Raw genomic sequence first — 27,493 nt, 5'->3', positions numbered from 1 at the left:
ATAATATGATCCACTCCTGTGATACAGGAGTTTTAAGATACACTCCAGGCAAGGAAGTCCCTTCTTTCCTGGGGCTCCTTGTGCTCCTAGCATACCTCTATGGACCCCTACAGGGAGCATTTTGGGATCTCTGCCCAGAGTGTCTTCTCCTCTGGGTCATTATCTGGCTCTCTGAGGTTGGATGCCTACATTCTCCACTACAAACTCCACACAATCACGCCAGCTGTGATTTGTAAAATGGTTTATCAGTCCTAAAACATGGTAGCAAAAAATGCTTCCTGAGCCAGGACCTGATCTATTGGCTCATTCCTCACATTCATCCCCAAATATTACTGGAGAAAGAAAATCCTGTCTCATTGACCCAAGGATAGCCAGAAAGAGTGAGAAGAGAGGCACATCTGTCAGGCTCTTCAAAATCTATTTCTAACCCCTTGGGTGGGTCACTGTGAGCCTTGAGGAGAAGACAATGCCTTCCTCAGAAGTTGGGCGGCCACAGCCTGCATGCGCTCTTGGAGCGCATGAATCCTCTCTTCAGCCTCAGAGGAGACTCACCTGACATGCTTCCTAAGCTAACCACAGTTTCACATTCCTCTTTTTTTAGTTGTAGTGAAATACACATATCATAAAATTTACTGTTTTAATAATTTTTTTTAAAGATTTTCTTTATTTATTTGACAGAGACACAGCGAGAGAGGGAACACAAGCAGGGCGAGCAGGGAGAGCGGGAGAGGAAGAAGCAGGCTTCCCGCGGAGCAGGGAGCCCGAAGCGGGGCTCGATCCCAGGACCCTGGGATCATGACCTGAGCTGAAGGCAGGCGCTTAACGACTGAGCCACCCAGGCGCCCCCTGTTTTAATAATTTTAAAGTGAACAGTTTGGCAGCATTAAGTAAGTATATTCACACTGTTGTGCAAGTATCACCCCCATCCATCTCCTGGACTGTCTCTCATCCCATATCACAGTTCATCTTACAAAATATTTTTCATCTGACCTTTGCTTTTGAAGAATGAACTAAAAGAATATTCCCCAGCCCTCCACTCCTGAGCCACTTGGCAGTCCTGGGAGTCACAATGTGATAGAAATCTTTCGTCATGGCACTTATTAGCGGGTCCAGGCCTCACTGGCTCAGCCCAACCCAGGGCTCTGAAACTGCAGGTCCCCCTCCTGAAGGGGGGCGGGTGGATTCCTAGGGGGTGGGGCCTTCAGATCAGCTTCAGCCTTCCCCTCTGGTCTGGCCGTGAATCCATTAGGGAGATTGCAGTCCTGCCCACCCCCCTAAACTGTCTAAGGTTTCCTCCCTTACCACCCTTCCACCAGGACCCCACAACTTTCCTGACCCTCTACAAGCCCCTCCAAGTGTAGGGAGGGGAATTTGAGACCCTTCCTCAAAGGTGAGGCTAAGCCCCCTTGAGCAGAGCCTGAGGCTGATGATCATTCTCACAGAACTACCCCAATCTGTGTGGCAGATTCAGGCTCTGGGCAGTATAACTGACTTCAGAGAAGGAGTTTCATTCTAGAAGGAGTTTCAGCCTGCTCAGTGGCCCCAGGATCACTGCATTAGCCCTATCTCCCGATGGGCTTCTGTGAGGAGCCTGGGCTGCCTTCCCAGGGGACCTTCCTTTCATCCTTGGGTTCTCACATCAGTGAATGGACCCAGTGTTCCAAACCATTTCCACAGGACCCAGGGTGAAGGGTTTCTGAGCTCTGTGCAGGCCTGATAAGGCAGGCCTAGGCCATGCCTCACTGGCTTCGGCCACAGCTTGGCTTTCTCAGCCAGAAAAGAGGGCCAGTCCCACAGACTCTGGGAGCATACTGGCCCTCAGACCCGGTTTCCCAGGGAGCACTGCTGGGGTGAGAGTAGAGGTGGGGTTTGACCAAGAGATTGGGGTCCCAGGCCTTTGGCCAGCAGGGGTCAGAGAGATGAGAGGGCAGGGGTGAAGCAAGCACCACCCAGCCTTCACCCCACTCCACCGTATCTCTGAACCACAGCCCTCCCCCTCCAGTAAGTAGAGGGACCACTCAGTGAGCTGTGTGACATCCAGCAACTTACTTAGCTTTTCTGGACTGTTAAAATGGAGATTTAAAAAAATACTTACCCAGAAGGGTTTGGGAAGATTAAATGTGAGTGTTCCTAGTGCAATGCCAGGCACTCAGAAAGTGTGTGATAAACATTTTCCTTTCTGCTTTCTTCTCCCTCACAGCTTTACGCACATTGCTCTGGCTCTGTCGAGGAAGTTAGGCAAGCTGGCAGTTCCCAGAAGGCTCGGGAAAGCCACTGTTTTTCCTTCGTGCCCAGGAATCCTGCCACAAATTGACGGCGTCCCCCGAGACCCCCAGGGAACACTGGAGCACCGGGACCCTGAGCAGAATGGAGAGTTGAACAAATGACTGCTGTGGCTAGAAACAAGCTCCTCAGAAGACCCGCCCCTTATCCAGACCCACCAAGGACACATACTCTTCGTGTCATTGCCAGTAAAAATTCCCAGACCTGAGACCTCAAGGCTCCCTGCCCAACAGGAGCTAGAGCGGTCCAGATACCTCCGCTGCTTTTTCAAAGGAGGGGAAGGACATTTTTGTCATCATCACCCTCAAGTAGGAATCAGAGTCTCAGAACTGGGGAGGGAGTTTAGTGACATGTCCCGGCCCCACCGCCACCCAGTTCAGCTAGAATCTTTGCGGGGGTAGGGCCAGCTTTGGATAGTTTTTTCAAGTCCTCAGGTGCTTCTAATGTGTAACCAGGGTTAAGAACTTCTGGTTTAGTCCAACCTCCTCATTGTAGAGATAAAAACACACCGGGGGAGGGGTGCCTGGGTGGCTCAGTTGTCCTGATTTCAGCTCAGGTCCTCATCTTAGAGTTGTGGGATCAGGCCCTGCATCAGGGTCACACACTGGGCGTGGAGCCTGCTTAAGATTCTCTCTCTCTCTCTGAAAAAACAAACAAACAAAACCCACACACAGGGGGAGAAAACCCCAGAAAGATTGAAAGAAATAAAAGATTTATAGTGAAAGAATATAGTGCAGATTAGTTGTGCTAAAGAGGGAAGGTATTATGATTTCATTATTTCTATTATTGCTCTAGACAAAGCTGGCTTCATGGACATGTGCCTTGTATGGTCACACAGGCCCCTCACGTTTAGAAGGGCCCCGTGCTTGGTTTAATGCTCTGCTGTTGCTGTTTTGAAATTTTTGTTTTGTTTTGTTTAAAGATTTTATTTATTCATTTGAGACAGAGGGATAGAAAGAGCATGAGCAGGGGGAGAGGCAGAGGGAGAGAGAGAAGCACGCTCTCCGCTGAGCAGGGAGCCCGATATGGGGCTCGATCCCAGGACCTGGAGATCATGACCCGAGCCGATGGCAGATGCTTAACCATCTGAGCCACCCAGGCACCCCTGTTTTGAAATTTTTAATTTTTTAAATAAGGGGTCCCACATTTTCACTTTGTACTGGGCCCTGCTGGTCCTGTCCCTAGATCACACAGCTCTTAAAAGCGAAGTTGACTATCATCCCATTAAAGAAGGATGAAGAACACGGGGCTGAGAGGCTTGCTGGATGTGGGGCTGACCTGGCCCTCCATTGCCAGTGAGGTCCCTTCCCCCCACCACTCTGTCAGAGGAGGAGGCTGTCCTTGGATCCCCCGGGGGGAAGCAGTGTAAGAGTTTCAGTGCTCCCTCTTACTAGCTGTGAGAGACCCTCTGAGCCTCAGTTTCCTCAGTAAAAGGGAGGAAATAATGCCTGCCTTGTAGGATTACTGTGAGGAGTGCCCAGAACCATGACTGTGCCTCTAGATGCTAGATATATGTGAGTGACTTCCCCTCCCTTTATGGGAACACAGAACACATCGTAACCCAAAAGAATGGAACCCACGTGATCCAGGTGCAGCCTTGTCAGCCACCCCAAGGTCCTTTTTTATCCCTGAGAGGCCCAATTACAGTAAGTTCCCAGACTTCAGCTTTTCTCACCCAAAAGAAGGACAAGCAGTTCTGGGGAAAGCGTTCATTCTGCTGTGGGGCATACAGGCTTGGGAGCCCCTAATGAGGGGTTGCTGCTACTGCCCTCTGGTGGTAATATAGCTGTATCTGCACAAATTCTTAACCTGGGAAATGCTCGGTAACATACTACATTTCAATTACAAAAATAATGTATTGCTACTCTGCTAGGCACTAGGGACACAGACAAATAAAACACAGTTCTTCCCCTCTAACAAGTCACAGTTTATCAAGTAAAGCGAAATCTTGGGGCGCCTGGGTGGCTCAGTCTGTTAAGGGTCTGCCTTCGGCTTAGGTCATGATCTCAGAGTCCGGGGATCCAGCCCCCAGTTGCGCTCCCTGCTCAGCAGGGAGTCTGCTTCTCTCTCTGCCCCTCCCCCTGCTCATGCTCTCTCTCTCTCTCTCTCAAATACATAAATAAAATCTTAAAAAAAAAAAAAAGTAAAGCGAACTCTTAAAGAGCTGGAATAGAGTGTAATGTGGTAAGTTATAATAAAAAAGACTCCTGACTTCTGGTTCCAGACAAAATGGGCTAGACATATTTACTCCTATTTTTCCCACTAAGTAAAGCTAAAACCCCTGGACATTGTATGTAAACAGACATGAGAAGACTCTTTGAGGTTGAGAGAAGAGGCCGACTTGCTAGCGACCTTGAGATGCAAAGAACGACATGGCAATGAGTTCTTTGGGTTTTCTTTTGCCCTTTTATAGCTGACGGGATACTGGAGAAGCTGATGTCCTATACCTCAATGGCTGCAGACCGCAAGAAGCCCCAAGAGAAGTCTGCTTTCTTTAGTCAAAAGACCAGGACAGGGGCAGACAAGCAAGACAGGAAACTTGTAGCCAATAATCACTCCAGTCCAGTCAAACTCCAAAAAACGATATCCCAGCCCCATCAGCAAAGACTGAGTGGGAGCCTACACTTGCCCCCCACCCCACGCCCCGTGCCCGGCATAATGAGGCAGAGCCTTCTCCTGCCAGGTGGTATCAGAGGTGAAGTGGGGAGCTGGGACATTTATCCCCACCTGATGGTAATGAGGCCCAACTCCCGCATGTCAGCAGAGGTCCCTTAGGGAACCTCGACTCCCAAAGGACTGCCCCCCCAATAACACGGCTCCCCTACCTACAGCATCAGCGGAGGAAGCCACAGAGTGCCAGGGGGAAGCAGCCCCACATTTTTCAAGTGATGGGAAAAAACAAACAAACAAAAAGAACTGTCAACCCAGGATTCTATATCCGGTGAATGTCCTTCAGGAATAAAGGGAAAATTAAGACATTCTCAGATGAAGGAAAATTAAGGTATTTACTGCAAGCAGACTTACCCTAAAAGAATGGCTAATGGAAGTTGTAAAACAGAAAAAAATGATAAAAGAAGGAATCTGAGAGCATCAGGAAGGAAGAAAGAATGGAAAGAGGAAAAGTATGGGTAAATACAATAAGCTTTCCTTCTCAAGTTTTGTAAGTTTGATGGTTAAGGCAAAAATGATAACTAATAGGTTATCAATATTTGTAAAGGAAATAGTTAAGACAGTTTTAAGTGAGGGAGGGTAAGGGACTCAAAAGGAGGTAATATTTCCATACTTTACTACAACTACACTTCACCAAACTGTGGTAAGTTATATGTACATATTGTAATACTCAGACAAAACACTAAAAAATCTAGACAAAGAAATACACTAACAAACAAAATTGATAAATCAAAATTAAATTTAAAAAATGTTCAATTGGGGCACGTGCGTGACTCACTCAGTTAAGCTTCTGCCTTCTGCTCAGGTCATGATCTCAGGGTCCTGGAATTGAGCCCCGTGTCAGGTTCCTTGCTCAGAGGCAAGTCTGTTTCTCCCTCTCCCTCTGTGATCTCTCTTGCTCTCATTCTCTCTCAAATAAATAAATAAAATCTTTAAAAAAAAAAAAAAGTTCCCTGAGGGAAGCAGGGGGAAAACAGAAAACCAAAACCAAAAACAAAAAAATAAAATGGCAGACGTAAGCCCTAATAATAATATATTACACATAGTCTAAATACATCAATTAAGAGATAGAGACTGGCAGAACAGATTTTTTAAAATGACTCAATTTTATGTCACGTAAAGAAACTCACTTCAGGGGTGCCTAGGTGGCTCAGTCGTTAATCGTCTGCCTTCCGCTCAGGTCATGATCCCAGGGTCCTGGGATTGAGCCCCGCATCGGGCTCCCTGCTCAGGGGGAAGCCTGCTTCTCCCTCTCCCACTCCCCCTGCTTGTGTTCCCTCTCTCGCTGTGTCTCTCTCTGTCAAATAAATAAATAAAATCTTTAAAAAAAAGAAACTCACTTCAAACAATGATATAGGTAGGTTGACAGAAAAAGAATGAAACCAGATATACTGTGCAAACACTAATCAAAGAAAGCAAGAGAGCTATATTAATAGCAGACAAAGTGTTTCGGAGCAAAGAAAATCACCAGTTACAGAGAGGGATATTACATAATGATAGAAGGGCCAATCTACTAAGAAGACATAGAATTCTAAATGTGTATGCATCAAACAACAGAGATGCAAAATATATAAAGCAAAATAATGATAGAACTGAAAGAAATAGACTTATACACAATTAGAGTTGAAGACTTCAACATCTCTCTCTCAACAACTGATAGAACAACTAGACAGAAAGCACAGATACAGAAGAACTCAAAAACATCACTAACCAACAGTATCTAATTGGTATTTATAGAACACTCCACTCAACAATGGCAGAATATACATTGTTTTCAAATACTCAAGGAGCATATATGAAGATAGACCATATCCTGGGCCATAAAATAACCTCAATAAATTTAAAAGAATTGAAATCATACAGAATGTGTCCACCAATCAATGAAATCAAACTAGAAATCAAAAATAGAAAGATAACAGGGAATCTGCAAACAATTGGCAACTAAACAACACACTTTTTTTTTTTTTTTTTTTAAGATTTATTTATTTATTTGAGAGAGCGAGAATAAGAGAGAGTACATGAGAGGGGGGAGGGTCAGAGGGAGAAGCAGGCTCCTCGCTGAGCAGGGAGCCCGATGCGGGACTCGATCCAGGGACTCCAGGATCATGACCTGAGCCGAAGGCAGTTGCTTAACCAACTGAGCCACCCAGGCGCCCTAAACAACACACTTCTAATTAATCCATGGGTCAAAGAGGAATTGTCAAGAGAAATTAAAAAATACATGGATGTAAGTGGAAAAAAAATACAAGGTGTCCAAATTTATGGGACACAGCTGTGCTGAGAAGAAAATTTATGGCACTAAATGCATACCTTAGGAAAGAGGAAAACTCTCACCTAAATAATCTACGTTCTCACTTAAGGAATCTAGAAAAAGAAGAGCAAAATGAACCTAAAGCAAAACGAAGGAAGAGGAAAATAAAGAGCAGAAATCAATGAAATTGAAAACAGAAAAAAAAAATCAATGAAATGAGCTCATTCTTTGAAAAGATCAATAAAACTGATAAACCTCTAGTAAGACTGATATTAAGAAAGAGAGAATACAAATTACCAACATCATGAATGAAACAGAGGTTTCACTGCAGACCCTGCAGACAGACGGAGTCCTGAACTGAACCCGCAGCTTTTACTAAGCCTCCCAATGTCATCCTCATCATCTGGATTTTAACCCCTGACAGCTCTGTATATCCAACCCCTAAGGAGACCTTGACCCATGATTCCCCCTTTCCTTGACCTTCCTACAGTATACCATAAACAAACTCCCCCTTTGTCGTCAGCCTCTACCGTGAATATTCCCTTTACCTTCTTGCCCTTTTGGAAACCTGGCCTCTTCTATTTGCAACAGGAAATACTTTTTATTCATTAAGTATATTTCCCCTCGACTATGAAACAAGGAAATACAGAATTATAGAAAATTTAGAAAAGTGTAATATATATCCTTTTTTAAAAAAAATCAGCATCATGTCATCACCATCACAGACAACTTTCAGTACAGTTTTAACAGTTTAAAAATATACACATAGAAAATCGGGGGTTCTCTCTCTTTCGCAGTCCTTTTTTCAACCATTGTTACGTATAATAAGCGACATGATGTTCCTTCCCCTTAGGGTGTACTATACTTTAGTCATTCGCACTTGAGCTGTTTCCCAATTTTTCTCAAGTCAGGTAACTCTATGATGTACAAACGTCTTTTATTTGAATCTAATTACCTTCTTCAGAGAAACTCCTTGAAATTATTGGGGCAAAGGAAGTGAACTCTAAATTGTTAATAATTTTTTCTTAAATTACAGAAAACTAAAGTCTTCATCATCGGATTCGAGGGTGGCTTCATCCCAGTTTGAGTCAGACCATCTCCAAATCCCTCCCAGTACCAAGTTTTCAAAAGTCTTAGTAAACACCTCCCAGCAGCCCGCACCTACGCCTGCGCACAATCGCCCAAACGCAGCCCTCCAGCCCAAAAGGGAAACTTAAGGACACGCCCCCGAAGCGCCACCTCTTTAAATTTTAAAACGAAGGCCCAAGCCAATGAATGTTAAGTTTCTCCCGGAACACGGTGCCCCGCTCACAGCCACGCCCTCCACCAATCAGGCAGAGAGCTTTTCCGTCGCCCTTCCAATCAGCGCCAAGGATGGAAGTTCCTCGCGTAAGTTACGTAAGGCAACTGACCAATAGGAGCTGGCTTTGGGGGCTGACTCCGCCAATGGCAGGAGCACTTGGAGAGCGCGGGAGCTTTTCCACCAGGGCTCCTGAGGGAAGCGGTGAATGGCGCTGGTTCTCTGAAGCTCGGGCCGAGAAGAGAGCCGCGCGGGCCCCGGCCGGAGCCCCGGGGCGGCGGCGCGGCCGACATGGCCTGCTGTCACAACGTTATGCTGCTGCTGGACACCGCGGGCGGTGCCACTGGCCGGAGTCCGGTCCGGCGGGCCGCCCTGCGCCTCCTCACCTACCTGAGTTGCCGTTTCGGCCTGGCCAGGGTCCGCTGGGCCTTCAAGTTCTTTGACTCTGAGGGGGCGCGGAGCCGGCCGTCCCGCGCGTCTGACTTCCGCGAACTGGGGGCCCGCTCCTGGGAGGACTTCGAGGAGGAGCTGGACGCCAGGCTCGGGGACGTCGCGCACGGCGCCCACCTGCCGGGCCCGGCGCCCAGGGCCAGCCACACGCACAGCGCCCTGATGGAGACGCTGCTGGACTACCAGTGGGACCGGCCCGAGATCACGTCGCCCACGAAGCCGGTCCTGCGCAGCAGCGGGAGGAGGCTGCTGGACGTGGAGGGCGAGGCCAAGGAGGCCGAGAGTGCGCTCGGGGGCTTCGTGAACGCCGTCTTCCTGCTGGCCCCCTGTCCGCATTCGCAGAGGGAGCTGCTGCAGTTCGTGTCCGGCAGCGAGGCCCAGGCTCAGCGCCTGCCGCCTCCCCCCAAGCAGGTGATGGAGAAGCTGCTGCCCAAGAGAGTGCAGGACGTTATGACCGCCCGAAAAATCACCTTGTACTGGCTGGATACCACCGAGTGGCCGAAGGTAAGTGCGTGGCAAACTCAGGCGTGGCGCACGGTGTCCTGCTGGTCGACCGGAACCTGGAAGCGTCTGCAGAGCCGCCGGGAGACTCAGAACGAGACTAGCACGACCAGCATGTGTCCCTTCAGAAGGGAAGTCCTGTGGTCATAAACCGGGACGATGGGTAGGTCCTTGGTACACACTAAGGTAAGCATTTAGGGCCCTTACCTGCCTTCCCAGGTTCTGTTTTTCCTACACACGACGAATACTCCAGCATGCTGAAGCATCGTCTAGTCGGTCAGCAAATCTTTTTTTTTTTTTAAAGATTTTATTTATTTATTTGACAGAGAGACAGCGAGAGAGGGAACACAAGCAGGGGGAGCGGGAGAGGGAGAGGCAGGCTTCCCACGGAGCAGGGAGCCCGATGCGGGGCTCGATCCCAGGACCCCGGGATCATGACCTGAGCCGAAGGCAGACGCTCAACGACTGAGCCACCCAGGCGCCCCTCGGTCAACAAATCTTGACTGCGTGTTCTGTCTCATCCGTCACCCCGAATGCCAGTGCTCACTCTTCTGTGCCAGTCCAAACTTCTAACGCGTTGCCCCGTGGCAACTACTTAGTCTCAACTTGTGAATTTCCACGCACTTTTGTGGCACTTACCCTTTCCCCACTATATTTTCCTATATGCAAGCCTCTTACCTTCCATCTAGTCTAAAAATACCTCAGAGGCAGGCACACAGCACCTTTGTATCCCCTGCAGATGGGTATTGAACATTGTACGAGTTCCGTAAATAGTCGTTGACTAAAGCTTACAGTTGTAAGTGGCTCATTTGGATTTTTGTTGAGGCATTGGGGCCCCTGCTCCTGTTAAGTACTCCGAGATAAGTGTGTTTTTTTTTTTTTTAAGATTTTATTTATTTGAGAGAGAGAGAGAACGGGTGGGGGAAGGAGCGGAGGGAGAAGCAGACTCCCCGCTGAGCAGGGAGCCCAATGCGGGGCTCGATCCCAGGACCCTGAGATCATGACCTGAGCCAAAGGCAGAGACTGAGCCGCCCAGGCGCCCAATAAGTCTGTATTTTTACCCTCACCATTTTCCTCCTCTCACCTTCATTTAATTAACAAATAGTCATTGAGAAGCCATTGCACCAACTGCCTACTCTGTTAAAGTTGCGGAGGGCGTGGTGGTCAGCTGAGGTGGTTTACCTTCTAGTGAGGAAGCTACATTAAACAGATACGAATAAACAGGTGAGCAAGAGGAGGTAGAAGGGTGCGGTGGGCGAGCTTTATGAGCAGAGGAGGTGAAGGAGGAGGAACAGGAAGGTTGGGAAGGAACATTCCAGAAAAGAGCAGGTATAAATACTTGAACTGGAAAGGAGCTTAGTTTGTTTCAGAAAGCACATGTCTGTAGGACCTAGGCAGTAAAAGTGCGGATTTTCTTCTAATTGATGAGCAATGGCTTAACCAGGTAAAAGATGTGATTCCACTTCTTGGAAACACATGTGGCTAAACTAGGAGTGGGTTAAATTGCAAGATTACATATGGAAAATGAGCAGGTACTTAAAAAATGATATACACTGATAAAATTTCCACCATGCTTTCGCATTCAAAGCCCAGAAATGGTAAATGGTAAATGTAAAATAAGGCAGCAGTGGCTTGTCAAAGAAAGGGAAAGAACAAAGGTGTTTAAGGGGATTGTGAACATTTGATGGAGAAAATGGAATCCTAGAACTTAAAATTTGTTAAGGCAGCAAATAAGTATTGGACATAGTACACAACACGTAACTGCTTGATTTGGGGTAATTGATACCAAATCACACCAAAGACTTTATTCTGGAATTATATCAGATACTGGCTAGAAAGAAATCTTGGCACATGGGCCTTGCAGATTCTTCTACCTTTTCTTTTTTTGGAATAGCATTACAATAAGTAGATTGACAGTATCTTCTTAAAGATCTCTTCCAGTTCTGACATTCTACCATCTGAGGGGATGGGTCTTCTCTGAGGCTTCCCTTCTCACATCTGCTATGTTGTTTACCCTAAGAAAATGCCCATCAAACACGCTTTTCTGTTTTGTTTTGTTTTTTTTTCTGGTGAAGATTCATCTTTTCCTATTCAAAAAGCCTCTGCCCAGCCACACGGAGGAGATAAAAGGGAGCTTTAGGTTAGTCCTTGGAGAGCTCTCACTACAGGGGTAGAGAGAAGGGAAGGAGAAAAAATCCAGGTCCTATCTTGTGGAGCTCACAGTCTGGGAAACAGAACTGGAAGAAACAGAACCTGGACTCACAGACTGGGAGAGGAGGCATCCAAGCACAGAACTCTTGCAGGATAGAAGGGAGCATAGAAGACCACTGGCATGCTTTCGACTTTATACCTGATTTATTCAGCCACATTTATTACATATCTGCTGGGTGCTGGATGTATCATTAGTGAATCAGACAGATGTAATTCCTGCTGTCTTGGAGATTATAGTCTTTTTTTTTTTTTTTTTTAAGATTTTATTTATTTTTTAAGTAATCTCTACACCCAACGTGGGGCTCGAACTTAACCCTGACATCAAGAGTCCCGTGTTCTACTGACCGAGCCAACCAGGTGCCCCTGAATTTATAGTTTTGTGGACATTTATAAATCTCCAGATTTGAAACTTATCACTAAGACTTGTCTTTCATTTAATCTGTAATATGCATAAAAATGAAAAATGTGACCATACTCTATATAGTGATTGTGTTATTGTTTTTTAATCATGTGCATATATTCTCATCAAAAGTTGATGTCTTTTTCAACTCTTATTGAAGCTTTACCTTTCAACTGATAAGCAGATTTTTTTTTTCCCTAGCTGTCCTCTAGCCAGAATATCTGACTATTTCAACAAATTTTTTGTTTCCCTTTGGCAAAAAATCCTAATCAGGATCTATGGTATATGAACTAGCTTACTGTTTTCTCCCATAGCGGTGAACATAGGCATGGACATATGGATGGTAACAGCAAATTTTAATTGATTAATTTCCAAACTGGCATGCATAACTGGAACAAAAGTTTTACAATATTTTGTTTATCTTCACGACATTTGATATTTTCTGTTGTGCTCTGATATTTTCTATTCTGGTTTTTTTTTTTTTTTTTTTGATGCTGATCATGAGCCAGTCAGTTGATCCATCAAAGGATCCATCTGAGTCCACCAAAGGGTCATGACCCTCATTTTAAAAGCACTATCCAAGATAGTTCTTGGTTCTTGGACTAGTCTGTTCTTGCCTTGCTGTGACCTTGGGTACTCTTATGCCCCTTTTTGAACTTGAATATATGAAAAGTTTGGAGATGACTTTGAAGACCTCACATTCCATACCAATTTATGATCTATAATTGTTAACTCCTGTGGAGTAGGCAAACCAGCATAATAATTGTATTTCGGGGTAGACGCTCTTCCATCATGTTCCTATACTACTTGAATATTGTCATGTTATATTGTGATGCTGAGTTAAACATTTCACATTATTGCGGTTTTACTCTACCCCCAACTTTAAGATTCTAGAAGACTGAGACTAGGTCTTGCTAATTCATGGCATATAAAGGTTGCTCAGTAAAAGTTTGTTAAGGGGTGCCTGGATGGCTCAGTCATTAAGCGGCTGCCTTTGGCTTGGGTCATGATCCCAGGGTCCTAGGATCAAGCCCGCTTTGGGCTCCCTGCTCCGCGGGAAGCCTGTTCTCCCTCTCCCACTCCCCCTGCTTGTGTTCCCTCTCTCGCTATGTCTTTCCCAGTCAAAAAAATAAGTAAAATCTTAAATAAAAGGACAATTCTTATAAAAAAAAAAATAAAAAAAAAAGTTTGTTAAAAGAAGGTTAAATGGGGCGCCTGGGTGGCTCAGTTGGTTAAGTGACTGCCTTTGGCTCAGGTCATGATCCTGGAGTCCCAGGATCGAGTCCCGCATCAGGCTCCCTGCTCAGCAGGGAGTCTGTTTCTCCCTCTGCTCCTTCCCCCTGCTTGTGCTCTCTCTCTCATTCTGTCTCTCTCAAATTTAAAAAAAAAAAAAAAAGTTGAATGAACAGTTGTCTGTGTGTGAGGAAGTAAAGACTGGCTTTTACAGAGAAAGCAGGATTTGAGCTAGATTACCCAAGTTGGAGAAGAAGGGGAAAGCATGGGAAACAGCATGAACCAAAGCATGGAAGATAAAGTATGGCATGTTCAGGAAACAGTAAATGGTTCAGTGTCCTGGAAGGTAGCAGTGGGTGAGGGAAAGATAATGTGTTTGGAAAGGTTGTTTAGGGCTGGGCTATCCCCAAGAGTTACTTTATCGTGGAGGCAGTGGGAAGCCCTTGAAAGTTTTTAGAGAAGTAGCACGATCAGATTCATGATTTGCAAGAATACTTGGAGCAACAGAGAGGACAGATGAGAGGCAGGACACACGCTGGAGAGGCTGTACAGTAAGTCTAGGCAAGAGATGACAAGGGCTGTAGTGAGAGCAGGCTGCACGGTAATAGGACACCGACCGTTTGTGTGTGGCTTAATAAATACAATAATTGAGTAATTCGATCCTTTAATGTAGACGTCTACTTTCTCCTGCTCTCCCCAAGCTTTATTTATGGATGCCTCCTTTATAACCACCTGAGTTTCTTTGTAATTTTTATTTCAGTTGTGGGAATCCCCGGACCACCGTGGGTACTGGACAGTGTGCGAACTGCTCCACCTTGTCGGAGGCACTATCTTACCATCCGAGACTTTCAGCCAGGATTGTACTAAAGCTGGGAAAAGACTGCTTGGTAGTGAAAAAAAGCTGGCAAGTGAATCTCCCCTCTCTTCATGGATTTCAACTCTGCCACTTGATGCTACTTTGAACTGTTTGCTCTATAAATCTGCCTATGAAGCCTCATTTCCACGGATGGAAGGAACGTTATTTCTCCCTGTTGAAGGTAAGCAAATACTCTTTGGGGGGGTTTTATGGTCTCAGGTACATTGATTTCTTCAAGGCAAGCCCATGCTTTTCTTTAGAGTTTCCAACAGCCTAGGCACTCCATTAATGCTTGTAATTAAAAGGTGTCTGTGCAGAATCAGGTACCACAGGAAAGCATTGAACATGGGCTCAGTGTATCTGCCAGCCCACCTTTAAAAAGAACTAGTGAGTGATTTTTAAAGAATTTCCCAGCTGTTGAAAAGAAGGATAATAGTGTTCAGGTGCCCAAGCAAAGGGGTGGTAAGATTTCCTGCCTCATAGAAGAGACTGATAAATGGAAGACCATAGAGAAGCAATGATTGATTAAGAGAAGAAATAACAAATTAGTGAACAGCCTCTGAAATTGGTGCCTGTTACCAGGAAGAGCCCGCATGTTAGACTCTTCATAAGTTTACTCTATGATCTGTAGAGTGAATCTCACTTCTGAATCCCATATCCACACAAAGTCCTACTCTGTAGAGATGTATACGTAAAACTATGTTACATACATTGCGTGCAGTTTAAGGAAATTTCAAGAGTAGTTTTGTTTAAGCAGTTTTGTCATACATAATCTTTAGAATTCAACATTCTTCTAAGATGTGATACACTGTATTTTACAGATTTAAGCAGTGTTGTCTTTTTTATAACTCATGAGTATTGCTTGAACACTTATTTCTAAGGCATAATTATTGGGAAGTTCTGACATTTAGTTGGACCCTTGTGATTCCATTCATATGTAGCTGTTCCTGTAGAACAAAATGTGCCTGCTCTGCTGCTCTGTGGGCCGTGGGATGAGGGATGAAGCGCGAAGTGACGATACTCGTACCACACGGACAGTCTCATTTTTTTCTTCTTACTATTAAATCTGTTTTTAGTAATGATTATATTAGAATCTTAATATTCCTTATTTCCAACAGGCAAAGAGACTCAAGAAACATGGACGGTCACCCTAGAGCCCTTGGCCATGCATCAGAGACATTTTCAAAAACCAGTCAGAATTTTTCTAAAAGGCACGGCAAGCCAGTGGTCTCTCCCAGCGAGTAGCACGTTGGGCACTGAGAGCTGGATGTTACAAAGTCCAGAGGAGAACAAATCAACTCAGAGGATGTTATTTCAGCAGCTGGTAAGCAGGCTGACTGCTGAGGAGTTACACCTGGTAGGTACCTGGTGCATGCTAAATTTTTCTTGTCTAAAAACACACTGGTGAGGTGAAATTAATGTGATTATCAAATGCCAACGATTGTTCTACATGACGTAGTTTCAGTTACACATGTAGCATCATGACAGTGCTCCTTAGTGAAGAAACAGTTCATAAAACTGCATGTACCTTAATTCCAACGAAGTTAAATTATATTCTTATATGGGAACAAAAGGCAGTGGGCCGAATGGAATGCAAGTATTAGTTTAGGGTGGTGAAGTAATGCCTGGTTTCTAGTTATTTTGTAAGTGTTCTACTATATATTTATTAACTTTATATAATAAATATTTTTTAAAAGCCCTACACTGTAAAATTAGGTGTAGTAGGGTTCAGTAGTTACACAAACTTAGAAATGTCTTCTGAGAAATACATATATACCCAGATTTGATTGAAAGGTGATGGTTATTTTTAAACAAGGAGCAAATTTCTTACCTTACTTTGTCTTTTGCCTTTGTTACCTCAGAAGGCTTCTATCTTCTGGATCCCATTGTGAGACACTTAGAGAAAAGCTGTATAGTCTCTGAACCGATGTTGTTCTAAGAGTTGTGTGTTCTGATAGAGCACTGGGTCGGGAGTCAGGCGGTCTGGATTGGGTCTCAGCTCTGCTGCCCAACTGTGTGATCTGAGTAAATCCCTTAAGTGGTAGTAGTGCCTCATGGTTAAGAGCGTGGGTTTCGAATTCATATGTGCTTGGCTTCTGCATCTAACTGGGTGACCTTAAACAGGTTATTTCTCAGCCTTAATTCCTCCTCTGTAAAAGGGGGATAATAATCATTTTTACCTCAGAGTGAGGTTGTGAGGTCCTCAGTTTTGAGGACTCGGGGAGTTATAATAAGCACATAATAAGTGCTTAGTAAATATTCCTGGTAACCTTAGGTTTTTCTTATTTATAAATTGAGAGATTAGGATTATATGGTCACTAAATTCAATTCTAGCACTAATACCCATCCAGCTTGTCTTTTCTACAGTTTTCTCTTTTATAATAACAGTCATCGGGGGAAACTATCATTCTGTCTTTTACTAAGCTACATTCTTCTTTAGCCATAGGACAACCATCTTCTCAACTAATTAGAACTTCTGATGTAGGTTGCCAGTGTGGACCCTGGTGAAGGCTGGCCCCCCATCACGGGAGTTATTTCCCCCCTCTCTACCAGCGCTACAGTCCTCACCGTGTTCCGCACTGAGGAGGCTGAATTTCAAAGACCTTTTCTCCAAACAGTTGTGGCAGAGAGCCCCCAGGATACAGCTTCCCTTTTCTCTGATGTTGTAGATATTGTATTGAATCAGATTCACAATTCACTCGAAGATCCTGCTACCTGTGGTAAGCTTCTGAACCAATAACTAACATACTCCAGGGCAGTGGTTTATAGTTTTTTCCACTATCAGAATTTTTTTTTCACTGTGCTCTTAGTAGAACCCCAATATCTATTATAAAACGGATAAAAGTAAGCTACAATGAATGCTTCAGGCAACTTAAGTCATTATTATTTATAGAAATCCTAAAGCACTTCTGAGGGGTCCAAAGGCTCTGTGAAACTGGGTTGAAATCAAAGGTATAAGATGAAACTTGTACTAATATATTTAATGAAGACTGCATATAAAACTGTTGTGATTCTGTCTACCTTCCAATTTGTTGCATTGTTACTAATACAACACAAACCTTATTTATGCTAGGTAGATAGAAATATAATCAATTTGATACTTATTCCATTCATTTATTCAACAGATTTATTGAGTGGCTGCTGTGGCAGGCACTGTTCTCATGGGAATGTATCAGAGAACAAAATAGACAAAAGTCTCTGTTCTTAGTGTACCATCTAGTCGGGGGAAACAATAAGTAAGGAGGTTGCATAGTATGTTTGAAAGAGATAAGTGCCATCGTAATAAAGCAGGAAAAAAGGAATGGGGAGTGTAAGGGGTGGGTTTGAACAGGCTTTGCTGAGAGAGTAATATTGGACCAAAGGCTTGAAGGAAGGTGAAATGGGAAGAATGTTGCTGATAGAGGCAACCCCAAGCACCAAGGCTCTGGAAGGGTGTGTGTCTGGTGTGTTTGAGGAGCCGTGAGCTAGCCTACGTTTGTACATTGTTGGGGTACCATTTGGAATTGGTGGTGTGGATGAAGGAATGTTGTTAATGATGTGGCCTTGTGTGTCCTTTGTGAGAATGCCGCCTGTCCAAGGGCGGAGCAAGCGCTTGCGTTCTCCGCTTTGGGCCTAATGCCTCTTTTTCTTTCCTTCCTCTCCCATCTCTGCTCCTGTCCCTATAGCTACCGCTGTTCCAGAGTGGGCCCAGCAGGAGCTCGGCCGCACTGGTCCCTGGAGTGCGGCTGTTGTGGAGAAGTGGTTTCCTTGCTCTAACCTTAGTGGTGCCAGTTCAAGTTTGATGGAGTCATTTTGGTAAAACTTTTTTATTTCTCTGGATATTGGTGGATGAAATCAGCTCTCACTTATCTGCACATGGGTTGGTTTGTGTAGTATAGTCCAATAATATTAAAAACTAATTAAAAATGGAGAGCATTGTTTAATGGTTATAGAGTTTCAGTTTTACAAGATGAAGAGAGTTCTGGAGATGGGTGGAGGTGATGGTAGCTTAATTATGAATCTACTTAATACCCCTGAACTGTGTACTTAAAAGTGGTTAAGATGTTACATTCATGGTATGTATGTTTTACCACGATTAAAAAAAAATTGGAAAAAATTAATTACGAAAGTAAAATGCACTCATTATGGAAGTCAGAAAATATTTGGTATTAAATCTCAGTAATAATGAAAAATAACATTTGTGTAATGCAGCTAAGTTTATACTTCAAGGAAGATTTATAGAACTTATCTTTTAAGGAAGAAAAGTTAAAAACCAATTAACTAAGGGTCCAGTACAGGAAATAACACAAGGGAGTAAATCCCAAAAATAAGATAGTAATAAAGATAAGAACAAATATGAATCACAGGAAAAAAAAAAAAAATGAACAAACATAAAGTGATTCTTTGAGAAGCCAAATAAAATAGAATTATCTATAGCAAAATCAAGCAGTGCTTTTGTTTTTTAAAGATTTTATTTATATGAGATAGAGACAAGCAGGGGGAGTGGCAGGCAGAGGGAGAGGGAGAAGCAGGCTCCCTGCTGAGCAGGGAACCCAATGTGGGGCTGGATCCCAGGATCCTGGGATCATGACCTGAGCCAAAGGCAGACGTCTAACCGACTGAGCCACCCAGACACAACCACATTAGAAATGTAAAAGGGGGCACCCAGGGCTCAGTCAGTATAGCATCCGATTCTTGGTGTCGGCTCATGTCATGACCTCAGGGTCATGGGATTGAGCCCTGCGTCAGGCTCTGTGCTCAGCAGGGAGTCTGCTTGAGATCCTGTCTCTGCCTCTGCCTGCTCCCCTCCCCCCACTCTCTCTCAAGTAAAGAAATCTTTAAAAAAAGAAATGTAAGAGATATAGAAGAAATTCAAAATAGTATTAAGATGTAAAGTTAAGATTTATTTTTTGCCATAGAGATAACCAGTTGTTCCAACACCATTTGTTAAAAGATAGTCTTTTTCTCATTGAGTTCACTGTGGCACCTTTGTCGAAATCAGTTCACCACCATCATGTAGGTCTATTTATGAAAAGAACCTAGTCCAGACAGTGTGTTAATATCACATTGTCTTGAGTACTGAAATCAGGTAGTCCTCTCAACTTTGTTTTATTTTCAGAATTGCTTTGACTATTTTAGATCCTTTGTGTTTCCATGTAAATTATAGAATCAATCTGTTAATTTCCACCAGAAAAGCCTGCTGGGATTTTTGACCAAGAGTGCATTGAGTCTATAGGCCATTTTGAGAAGAACTGACTTAATAACGAGTCTTCTGATTCATGAACATGGTACAGCTCAAAAGGGCTAAGACAGAACAGGTGCACTTTCCCCTATAAGAAAGCAGTGTTTACCGTAAAGCTCTAATGAGTAGGGCAGCGTGGCATGGGTGAGATGATCAACAGAGAGACCCATGCAACAGTAGAGTGCCCCCAAAATGACCCACACCTGTATGGGAGCTCAGCATATGACAGAGGCAGAATTATAAATGTGGGAAAGAATAGACTGTGCAATAAATGGTGGTGTGACAGTTCGCTCTCTAGAAGAAAAAGGATAAAAATTAGATTTCTACTTCACAACATACACAATGATAAAGTCCTAATAAAATTTTAAAAACAAGCATGAAAAGTAAAGCTTTAAAATCGTAAGAAGGGAAGATGAGTAGTTTAGGCTGGGAATGGATTTCTTATATAAAACCTAAAGCGTTCAAACCATAAAGGAAAATAGATGACTATAATTTAAAATTTTCTGTATGATGAAAAGGACTAGTCATAGGCCTAGGTGGCTGTATCCATATAACTAAGAAAGGATTAGTATCTAAATTAGTACAGAGTTCCTAAAAATCAACAATGAAAAGACAAGCAATTGGGCAAAGAATGCGAACAAGTGGTTCATGCAATGAAATCCAATAGAGCAGTAATTTGAAAAGCTAAGATACTCAGTTGGGGCACCTGGCTGGCTCAGTCTGGAGAGCATGTGACTCTTGATCTCAGGGACCTGAGTTCAAGCTCCACATTGGACATAGAACTTAAAAAAAAAAAAAAAAAAGATGGTCAGTTTAGATAAATGGAAATGAAAACCATAATAAGAAAAACCCCACAAGATTCTATTTTATACCATTAGATTGTCCCAGGTCAGTAAATCTGATCTAGAACAAGGGGAAATGACACTTTGGACAATAGAATTATAAATGATTACAACCATTTCAGAGAGCAGGTTGTATTCCTAGTAAAGCAGAAACTTTGCATACTGACAACCAGCAATTCCATTTACATGTGTCTACATTAGAGAAGTTTTTGCACAAACGTGAGGAGAGCTACTCTTGATTGTTCACTGCCAGTCCTTAAAAGTGAAAAAGTGGAAAGAACCAGCTGTCTCTCAGTGGGGAAATGGAGAAACGAACTGTGATATAGTTATACAAGGGAATATTACAGATTAGTAAAACTGAATAAACTAGAGCTATCTATATGCTCATGAAAAATGTTGAGTACAGACAAAAAAGTGCAAAAGGATGATGTATGATACTTTTAAAAACTTAGAATGCATATAATAGCAATTTATATTGGTTTCCATACATATGTATGTCTCTATAAATAAACACAGGTCTAGGAATATCTCTGGAAGGAAGCGATGGGAAAAGATAAGAGTGGGCTTTTTTGTGTGTCTATAATGCTTAATTTCATTAAAAAATCTGAAGTAGATAGGGTAAACCATTAGCAAGTATTTAATCTTGCTGGGAGGTATATATCTAATAATGCTTTCTCTACTGTGTATTTGAAAGGTTCATAAGTTCTAAACAAACCCTCCCCTCAGTGAAAGGCAATCCCAGCACACTTAGGGAGAATTAGTCTGCTTCAGACCTGCTACATGTGTGAAACTGAGAGCCCCAGCAGATTCAACTCATGTCGCCATAACTTCCTCCTACTTTAAATCAAATAATATCACATAATGGAGGACAGTGAAATACAAGTAATGCATTTTGAAAGTTGTGCCATTTTCTTTCTTTCTTTCTTTCTTTCTTTTTTTTTAAATTTTATTTATTTATTTGACAGAGAGAGAGAGAGACAGCTAGAGAGGGAACACAAGCAGGGGGAGTGGGAGAGGGAGAAGCAGGCCTCCCGCCGAGCAGGGAGCCTGATGCGGGCCTCAATCCCAGGACCCCGGGACCACGACCCGAGCCGAAGGCAGACGCTCAATGACTGAGCCACCCAGGCGCCCCGAAAGTTGTGCCATTTTCTTAGTTTGCTTAGTGACTGATCTGTAGTCCTAGGCAGAAAAGCATTTGATAACTAATCACCCCCTCAGCCCCACTTCATCCCCTTCTCATCAATCCCAAATTAGTTTACTACAATGTGAAAGAATTATTCAGAAGTCACTGTGACACTTAATATACTGTTACATCAGTATATTAAGTGAGTAAAAAATACACTGAGTAAAAAATAACTATGGATAAGTCAATACTATATGTCATGATTAATGGTTTTGTGAACAGGTTGCTTCCATTCCTGAGTGGTTTTTTTTTTTTGAGGGGCTTAAACAACATTTATTGTGTCACAATTATGGAGTCTACAAGTCTGATTATTAAGGTGTTGCATGGGTTGGTTTCTTCTGAGAGCTCTGAGGGGGGAGTCTACTGCATATTTCTCTCCTGTCTTCTAGTGTGAGTGTTTAAATCGTGAGAAGACAGGGACATTTTCCCTCCTGAGAAAAAAATATTTTTGAAGGCTTCTTGTGTGGACATCTTTTGATTAACTTTTAAAAGGATAATGAATTTTGTTGTTATAGCATTTTAGAAAAACCAGAATTTCAGCTTTATACTAGACATCTTGCCTTGTTCACAGGTTACTACAGGCTGCCTCGTCTAATAAGGAAGAGTCTTCCAAAACTGAAAATGAATTAACATGTTGCCTGTCCGAGCTCTACCAGAGAAAGTCTCGGGAAGAATCCGTTGTGTCCAATCAGGAAGACAGCAAAAAGAAACGTATGCGCATAGACTGTTTTTTGAGCGTGTATGTTTTAAAAGATTGGCATTCCCTAAAATGTGGTTGAAATGGTAACTGAATAAGAGAAGGACAAGTTCTTATATTTCAAATTTGAAAATGATTACATTAGTTATGAAAGTGATGTTAAAAAATCGCTCACAATCCTTTCTTAATAGGCCATTTCCATTTTTAGATATGACAGAAATATAAATCCAACTTTATGTGCTGCTTATAAATACTTACTCATCTGCTACCTTGCCTTTTTGGTTACTATTCTACCTCATTGCTTCACAAAATTTACAAAATTCTTGCGTTGTCGAACAGATTTTCAGTTTTTATCATTATAAATAATATTAGAGTGTACATCATGCATGTGATTTTTTTTTCTTTTTTCTTTCTTTTTTTTTTTTTTTAAGATTTATTTGACAGAGAGAGTGAGAGCAGGGACACAAGCAGGGGGAGTGGGAGACAGAGAAGCAGGCTTCCCGCTGAGCAGGGAGCCCGATGTGGGGCTCGATCCCAGGACCCTGGGATCATGACCTGAGCCGAAGGCAGACGCTTAACTACTGAGCCACCCAGGCGCCCCGCGTGCGATTTATTTTTTGAGTGCCTTCCTTAGAATAAGTTGTCAGGAACAAGTTACTGTGCCAAAAAGTGGGAGAAAGTAGCTTCTGATGCAGCCTGCTCAACTGCCTTTTAGGAGAGTTTCGTCATAACTCTGACCATTGGGGAACACCAAAACGGGTCTGTTTGGCATCTGCCTTGCTAAAAATCATCTGATCCTGTTGCGATGTTCTGTTCCTAAACCTCAGTTTAAAGAAGAGCTCTCTTTCTACTCCAGGTTGTAGGTACAAGGAGATGCATGAACCACCAAATTGAGATCCTCCTGAAGGGATATACTTTATTTTAGTATTCTTTCACAGACTATTTCATCTGAATTAAAGTGGTTCCTAAATTGGCAGAAGTGAAAGCTATTTTCCTTTTCTCTCCACGCTGTTTTGGAAGGAGGGGTCCCTCGGACTCCAGTGCGGCAGAAGATGAACACCATGTGCCGCTCCCTGAAGATGTTGAACGTGGCGAGGCTGAACGTGAAGGCGCAGAAGCTGTGTCCAGACGGCAGTCCAGAGGCGGCTGGGGAGAAGGGGGTCCAAAGGCCGGCCGGTGGGAGGACAGCAGATAAATGGGAAAACAGAGGAAGGGCACTAAGAAGCTCTAAACCTAAAGGTATTCCTCAGTTCCACAGCTTTTGGTGTCTAAGGCCAGGTTTACTCTTTCATACCCTCAGATTCTTGTAAGTTTTAATCCTATCCATCAATTAATGAATATTTATCAAACATCTGCTGCATTCCTCAAAGTATGTTATGGGGAATACAATAAAAATAAGATCATGTCCTATTCTCAGATTTATGATCCAGCAGCAAAGATGATAATAATGAATTCATATATGCAGATACACACACACACAATACATAATGAACTAATGCAACCTAATACACAAGATATATGCAGATACACACACACACACACACACACACACTCACAAAATACATAATGAACTAATGCAACCTAATACACGAGAGAGCCAGGAATCTACAACAGGAAGGACTTGCCTGTTGGGGAAGTAAAGACATACTAGGACTGGAGAACGGGAAGGGCAAGTCTTGGGCCAGAACAGGCTGAGGAGGCTTCTCAGGAGTCAGGGGAGCCCAGGCTAGATGCTGAGGAGCGAGCAGAGTTGAGATGGCAGCAAGGTAAGAGAGAGCATGCTAGATAGGGGATTGGCATAAGCAAAGTCACAAGACTGGCCATGGCATGGCCATATGAGAGGTGGTTAAAGAAGCTTTATACATTGAGGAATTAAGGGAGAGGAGAAAGCTTTGGGAGTGATCTAGGGTATTAAGGTCTTTCAGAGTTGGGCAGAAGAATTTTGTCCAGTAACATTAATTTTACTATTTTTTCTTTTTTTAAGATTTTATTTATTTATTAGAGTGAGAGAGAGCACGAGAGCAGGGTGAGGGGTAGAGGGAGAAGCAGACTCCCTGCTGAGCAGGGAGCCTGACGCGGGGCTCGATCCCAGGACTCCGGGATCATGGCCTGAGCCGAAGGCAGATGCTTAACTGGCTGAGCCACCCAGGTGCCCCTAATTTTTACCATTCTTTGTTTTCTAAAAAAGGGATAAAATTGCAGTAGGTTTCTCATTTCTCAGGGCACGTTCAGAGCCAGTCCTGTGGGAGGACTGTAAAGATAGCTTATGGACTTCGGGCAGTAACTGCATGATGTCACCTTTGATTTCTTTTGAGAATTCTGGAATAAATAAATAAATTCTCCTTGAAGGCTTTTTTTTTTTTTGCCTGTGGCATGTTAGAGTCATAGATAATCATCAGTCTGAATGAGACAGAACGTCTTTAATGAGCTAATAAAAGTATTCGAGAATGTGGATGGTTCATTCAAGGGAGAGCAAAATTAACAGCACCCAAGACTGTGTGCTATTAACAGTTTCTGGACTAGATTCTGAGCAGAAATAGACCTGCCCGACAGGGGCACGCAGCTTTTTGACAAAGGTGCCCCAGTAATTCAGTGGCCAAAGGATAATCTTTTCAACAAATGGTGCTGGAACGAATGGGTGTTTGTATGGAGAAAATGAACTTCAACCTTACCTCTTAATAGTATTTCAAATCTCTGCTCTATTTTTTCATTCTAATGTTGCTTATTTATGCTTTCTCCCATTTTAAACGGCTCAGTTTTACTATAGGTTTCTGTATTTGGGTTCTCAGAGAATCATTGTTTTGTTTCTGTTGATCTCTCTTGTTTCCTTTTTTTTTTTCCTATTCATTTTTGTTCCTATCTTTATTCCTTTCTTTTGGGGTTTACTCTCATGTTATTTCTTGTGTTGGGCCCTTAGCTGATTGGTTTTTTTTATTTTTTATTTTTTTTTTAAAGATTTTATTAGAGAGGGAGAGAGCGAGAGCATGAGCAGGGAGAGGGGCAGAGGGAGAAGCAGGCTCCCCACTGAGCAGGGAGCCCGATGGGGGGCTCAATCCCAGGACCCCAGGATTATGACCTGAGCCAAAGGCAGATGCTTAACCAACTGAGCCACCCAGGTGCCCCTATTTTTTTTTCTTTAAAAGATTATTTAAGTCTATGAATTTTCCTTTAAGTTTAACTGCATTAAACAAGTTTGCCATATTCTGTTTTCATTGATACTTATTTCTAAATAATTTCTGACATCCATAATGTAAGGGAATTTTTTAATCCAATCTGATAGTTTCTTTTACCCATCAAGTATATTTGTAAAATAAATGTTTATAATTACTGATAAGCTTGGATGTTTTTTAGTGTCTTATTTTGTGCTTTCTATAGTTTTTATTTTTTCCTTTCTAGCAGACTTGGGATTAATCAAGTTTTGTTTATTTCTCTTTTTCCTTTCTGCTAGGTTTGGAGGTTATATAGTTTTGTTTTGCTTTTTTAAGATTTTATTTTTAAGTAGTCTCTATACCCAACATGGGGCTTGAACTCACAGCCCTGAGATCAAGAGTTATATGCTCCATCAACTGAGCCAGCCAGGCACCCCTATAGTTTATTTTCCATTAATGATTATCCTTAAATTTATAACATGCACACTTGATTTGCAAAGCCTTAAAATTATCATCTCTGCAATTTCTCAGCCTCCACACTATTGACATTTTCGGTGGGATAATGTTGTGGGGGCTGTCCTTTGTGCTGTAGGATGTTTAGCAGCATCCCTGGCCTCTGCCCACTAGATGCCAGGAGCATCCTCCTCATCCCCACCAGTCTGGCAACCCAAACACAGTCAAATGTCCCCTGGGAGGCAAAAATTCCCAGTTGACAACCACTGGCTTAAACAATACAATGACTAGATGTGATGATCAATTTTGTTTTTTTTTTCATAGATTTTAAAACCGAAGAGGAGCTCCTATCTTACATACATGAAAATTACCAAAAGACTGTGGCCGCAGGAGAAATCACGTTGCATTCATGTGCTCGGAATATGATATCAACCATTAATGCATTCCTAAAATCCAAAGGCACCAAGGAATTAGAAGTAAGAGAGTATGGGGTGGTTGGTTGCTTGTTGGTGGGTTTGGTTCATATGTCTTGGGAAATGACTATTATGTGGTGTGTGATTCACAAGTAAGATAAGCAAGGGGGTGAACATAATTCCAGACCTTGGAAGGTGGACATGGTGAACTGGCAGAAACCCAGGAAATAGGCCAAGTGAAGGTAGTGGTAATTACATATACTTCTTTTCTAATGAAATCTCTGTCTTCAGCTGCATGTTAGCTGCATGAATTAAGCTGGTGTTTCTTACCCAGAGTCACCTAGAACACTTTTTTTTTTAAAATGCTGATGCCTAGCTTCCTCAAGACCAACTGAAACAGATCTTTGGGGCTTGGGTCCCGGGCATATGTACTTATAAAAAGCTTGCTAGATGATTCTTACGCACAGGGAGTATTGCCAATCATTGGTTTAGACCATGCTATCGTTGTCTTTATTCATGGTTAGTGGTACAAGCCAGGCGCCTCTGAAGTGGACAGGAGTTGTTTACAGTCTTTTTTCTTTTCCTTTCTTCCTCTTTTTTTTTCTTTTCTTTTCTTTCTTATTTAAGTAAGCTCCATGCCCAACTCAGGGCTTGAACTCACAACCCTGAGATCAAGACCTGAGATCAAGAGTCAGATGCTCTACTGACTGAGCCACCCAGGCACTCCCATGGTCCTTAGATTTCTCAGTCACTAACTTAATGGAATCTTTTTTTTTCTTTTTTAAGGAAGGGCAGATATGCAGGCTTGTTGTAGCCATGCCCCTTGCTCTCAAATACTTTTTACCATGCTCCTTTTGAAAATATGAAGGAAAAACATTCATTTTTTTTTTTTTTAAGGTTTTGTTAGAGTGTGTGAGCAGGGGGTGGGGTGGGGGAGAGGGAGAGAGAGAATCTCAAGCAGACTGCATCAGGCACAGAGCCCAATGGGGGGCTTGATCCCAGGAACCCTGATGTCATGACTTGAGCTGAAACCAAGAGTCTGACACTCAACCGACTGAGCCACCCAGACACCCTGCACATTCATTTCAACTATTTTTCATTCAAATGAAATAAGGGAGCAATTCGTAAGGGAATGTATTTCCCTTCTTAGGACATTAATCAGCTGTGAAATGAATTAGAAATAATTAGTAACTCAGAATTCTATGTAATAATTTTTTATTTTCAGATGAACTGCGTCAATCAAGTAAAAAATAGCCTCTTAAAAACTAGCAAAAGTCTTCGACAGAATCTAGGGGAAAAACTGGATGAAGATAAAGTCAGAGAGTAAGTAACTACCTTGATTTATTTACTTATTTTTTACCATCACTCCAAAACAGCTCC

The 27,493-nt window shown here is 42.9% G+C and overlaps 1 protein-coding gene across 1 annotated transcript in view; it reads left to right on the top strand.

Moving 5' to 3' along the window:
* The first annotated feature begins 8,795 nt into the window (after positions 1-8,795).
* The window catches only part of TICRR (TOPBP1 interacting checkpoint and replication regulator), a 44,209-nt gene continuing 25,511 nt past the window's right edge, over positions 8,796-27,493 (top strand). The window contains exons 1-9 of the mRNA XM_032391995.1: positions 8,796-9,458; positions 14,060-14,336; positions 15,274-15,512; positions 16,641-16,875; positions 17,821-17,950; positions 21,973-22,112; positions 23,119-23,337; positions 26,025-26,176; positions 27,339-27,436. Of these exons, the coding sequence (XP_032247886.1) occupies positions 8,796-9,458; positions 14,060-14,336; positions 15,274-15,512; positions 16,641-16,875; positions 17,821-17,950; positions 21,973-22,112; positions 23,119-23,337; positions 26,025-26,176; positions 27,339-27,436 (2,153 nt within the window). The remainder of the gene's footprint in view (positions 9,459-14,059; positions 14,337-15,273; positions 15,513-16,640; positions 16,876-17,820; positions 17,951-21,972; positions 22,113-23,118; positions 23,338-26,024; positions 26,177-27,338; positions 27,437-27,493) is intronic.

The sequence above is a fragment of the Phoca vitulina genome, unplaced genomic scaffold (assembly GCF_004348235.1).
Source record: "Phoca vitulina isolate PV1807 unplaced genomic scaffold, GSC_HSeal_1.0 scaffold65, whole genome shotgun sequence".
NCBI classification, from domain to species: Eukaryota; Metazoa; Chordata; class Mammalia; order Carnivora; family Phocidae; genus Phoca; species Phoca vitulina.
Note: the sequence above shows the minus strand (reverse complement) of the source record. Positions and strands in the feature narration are given on the sequence as shown.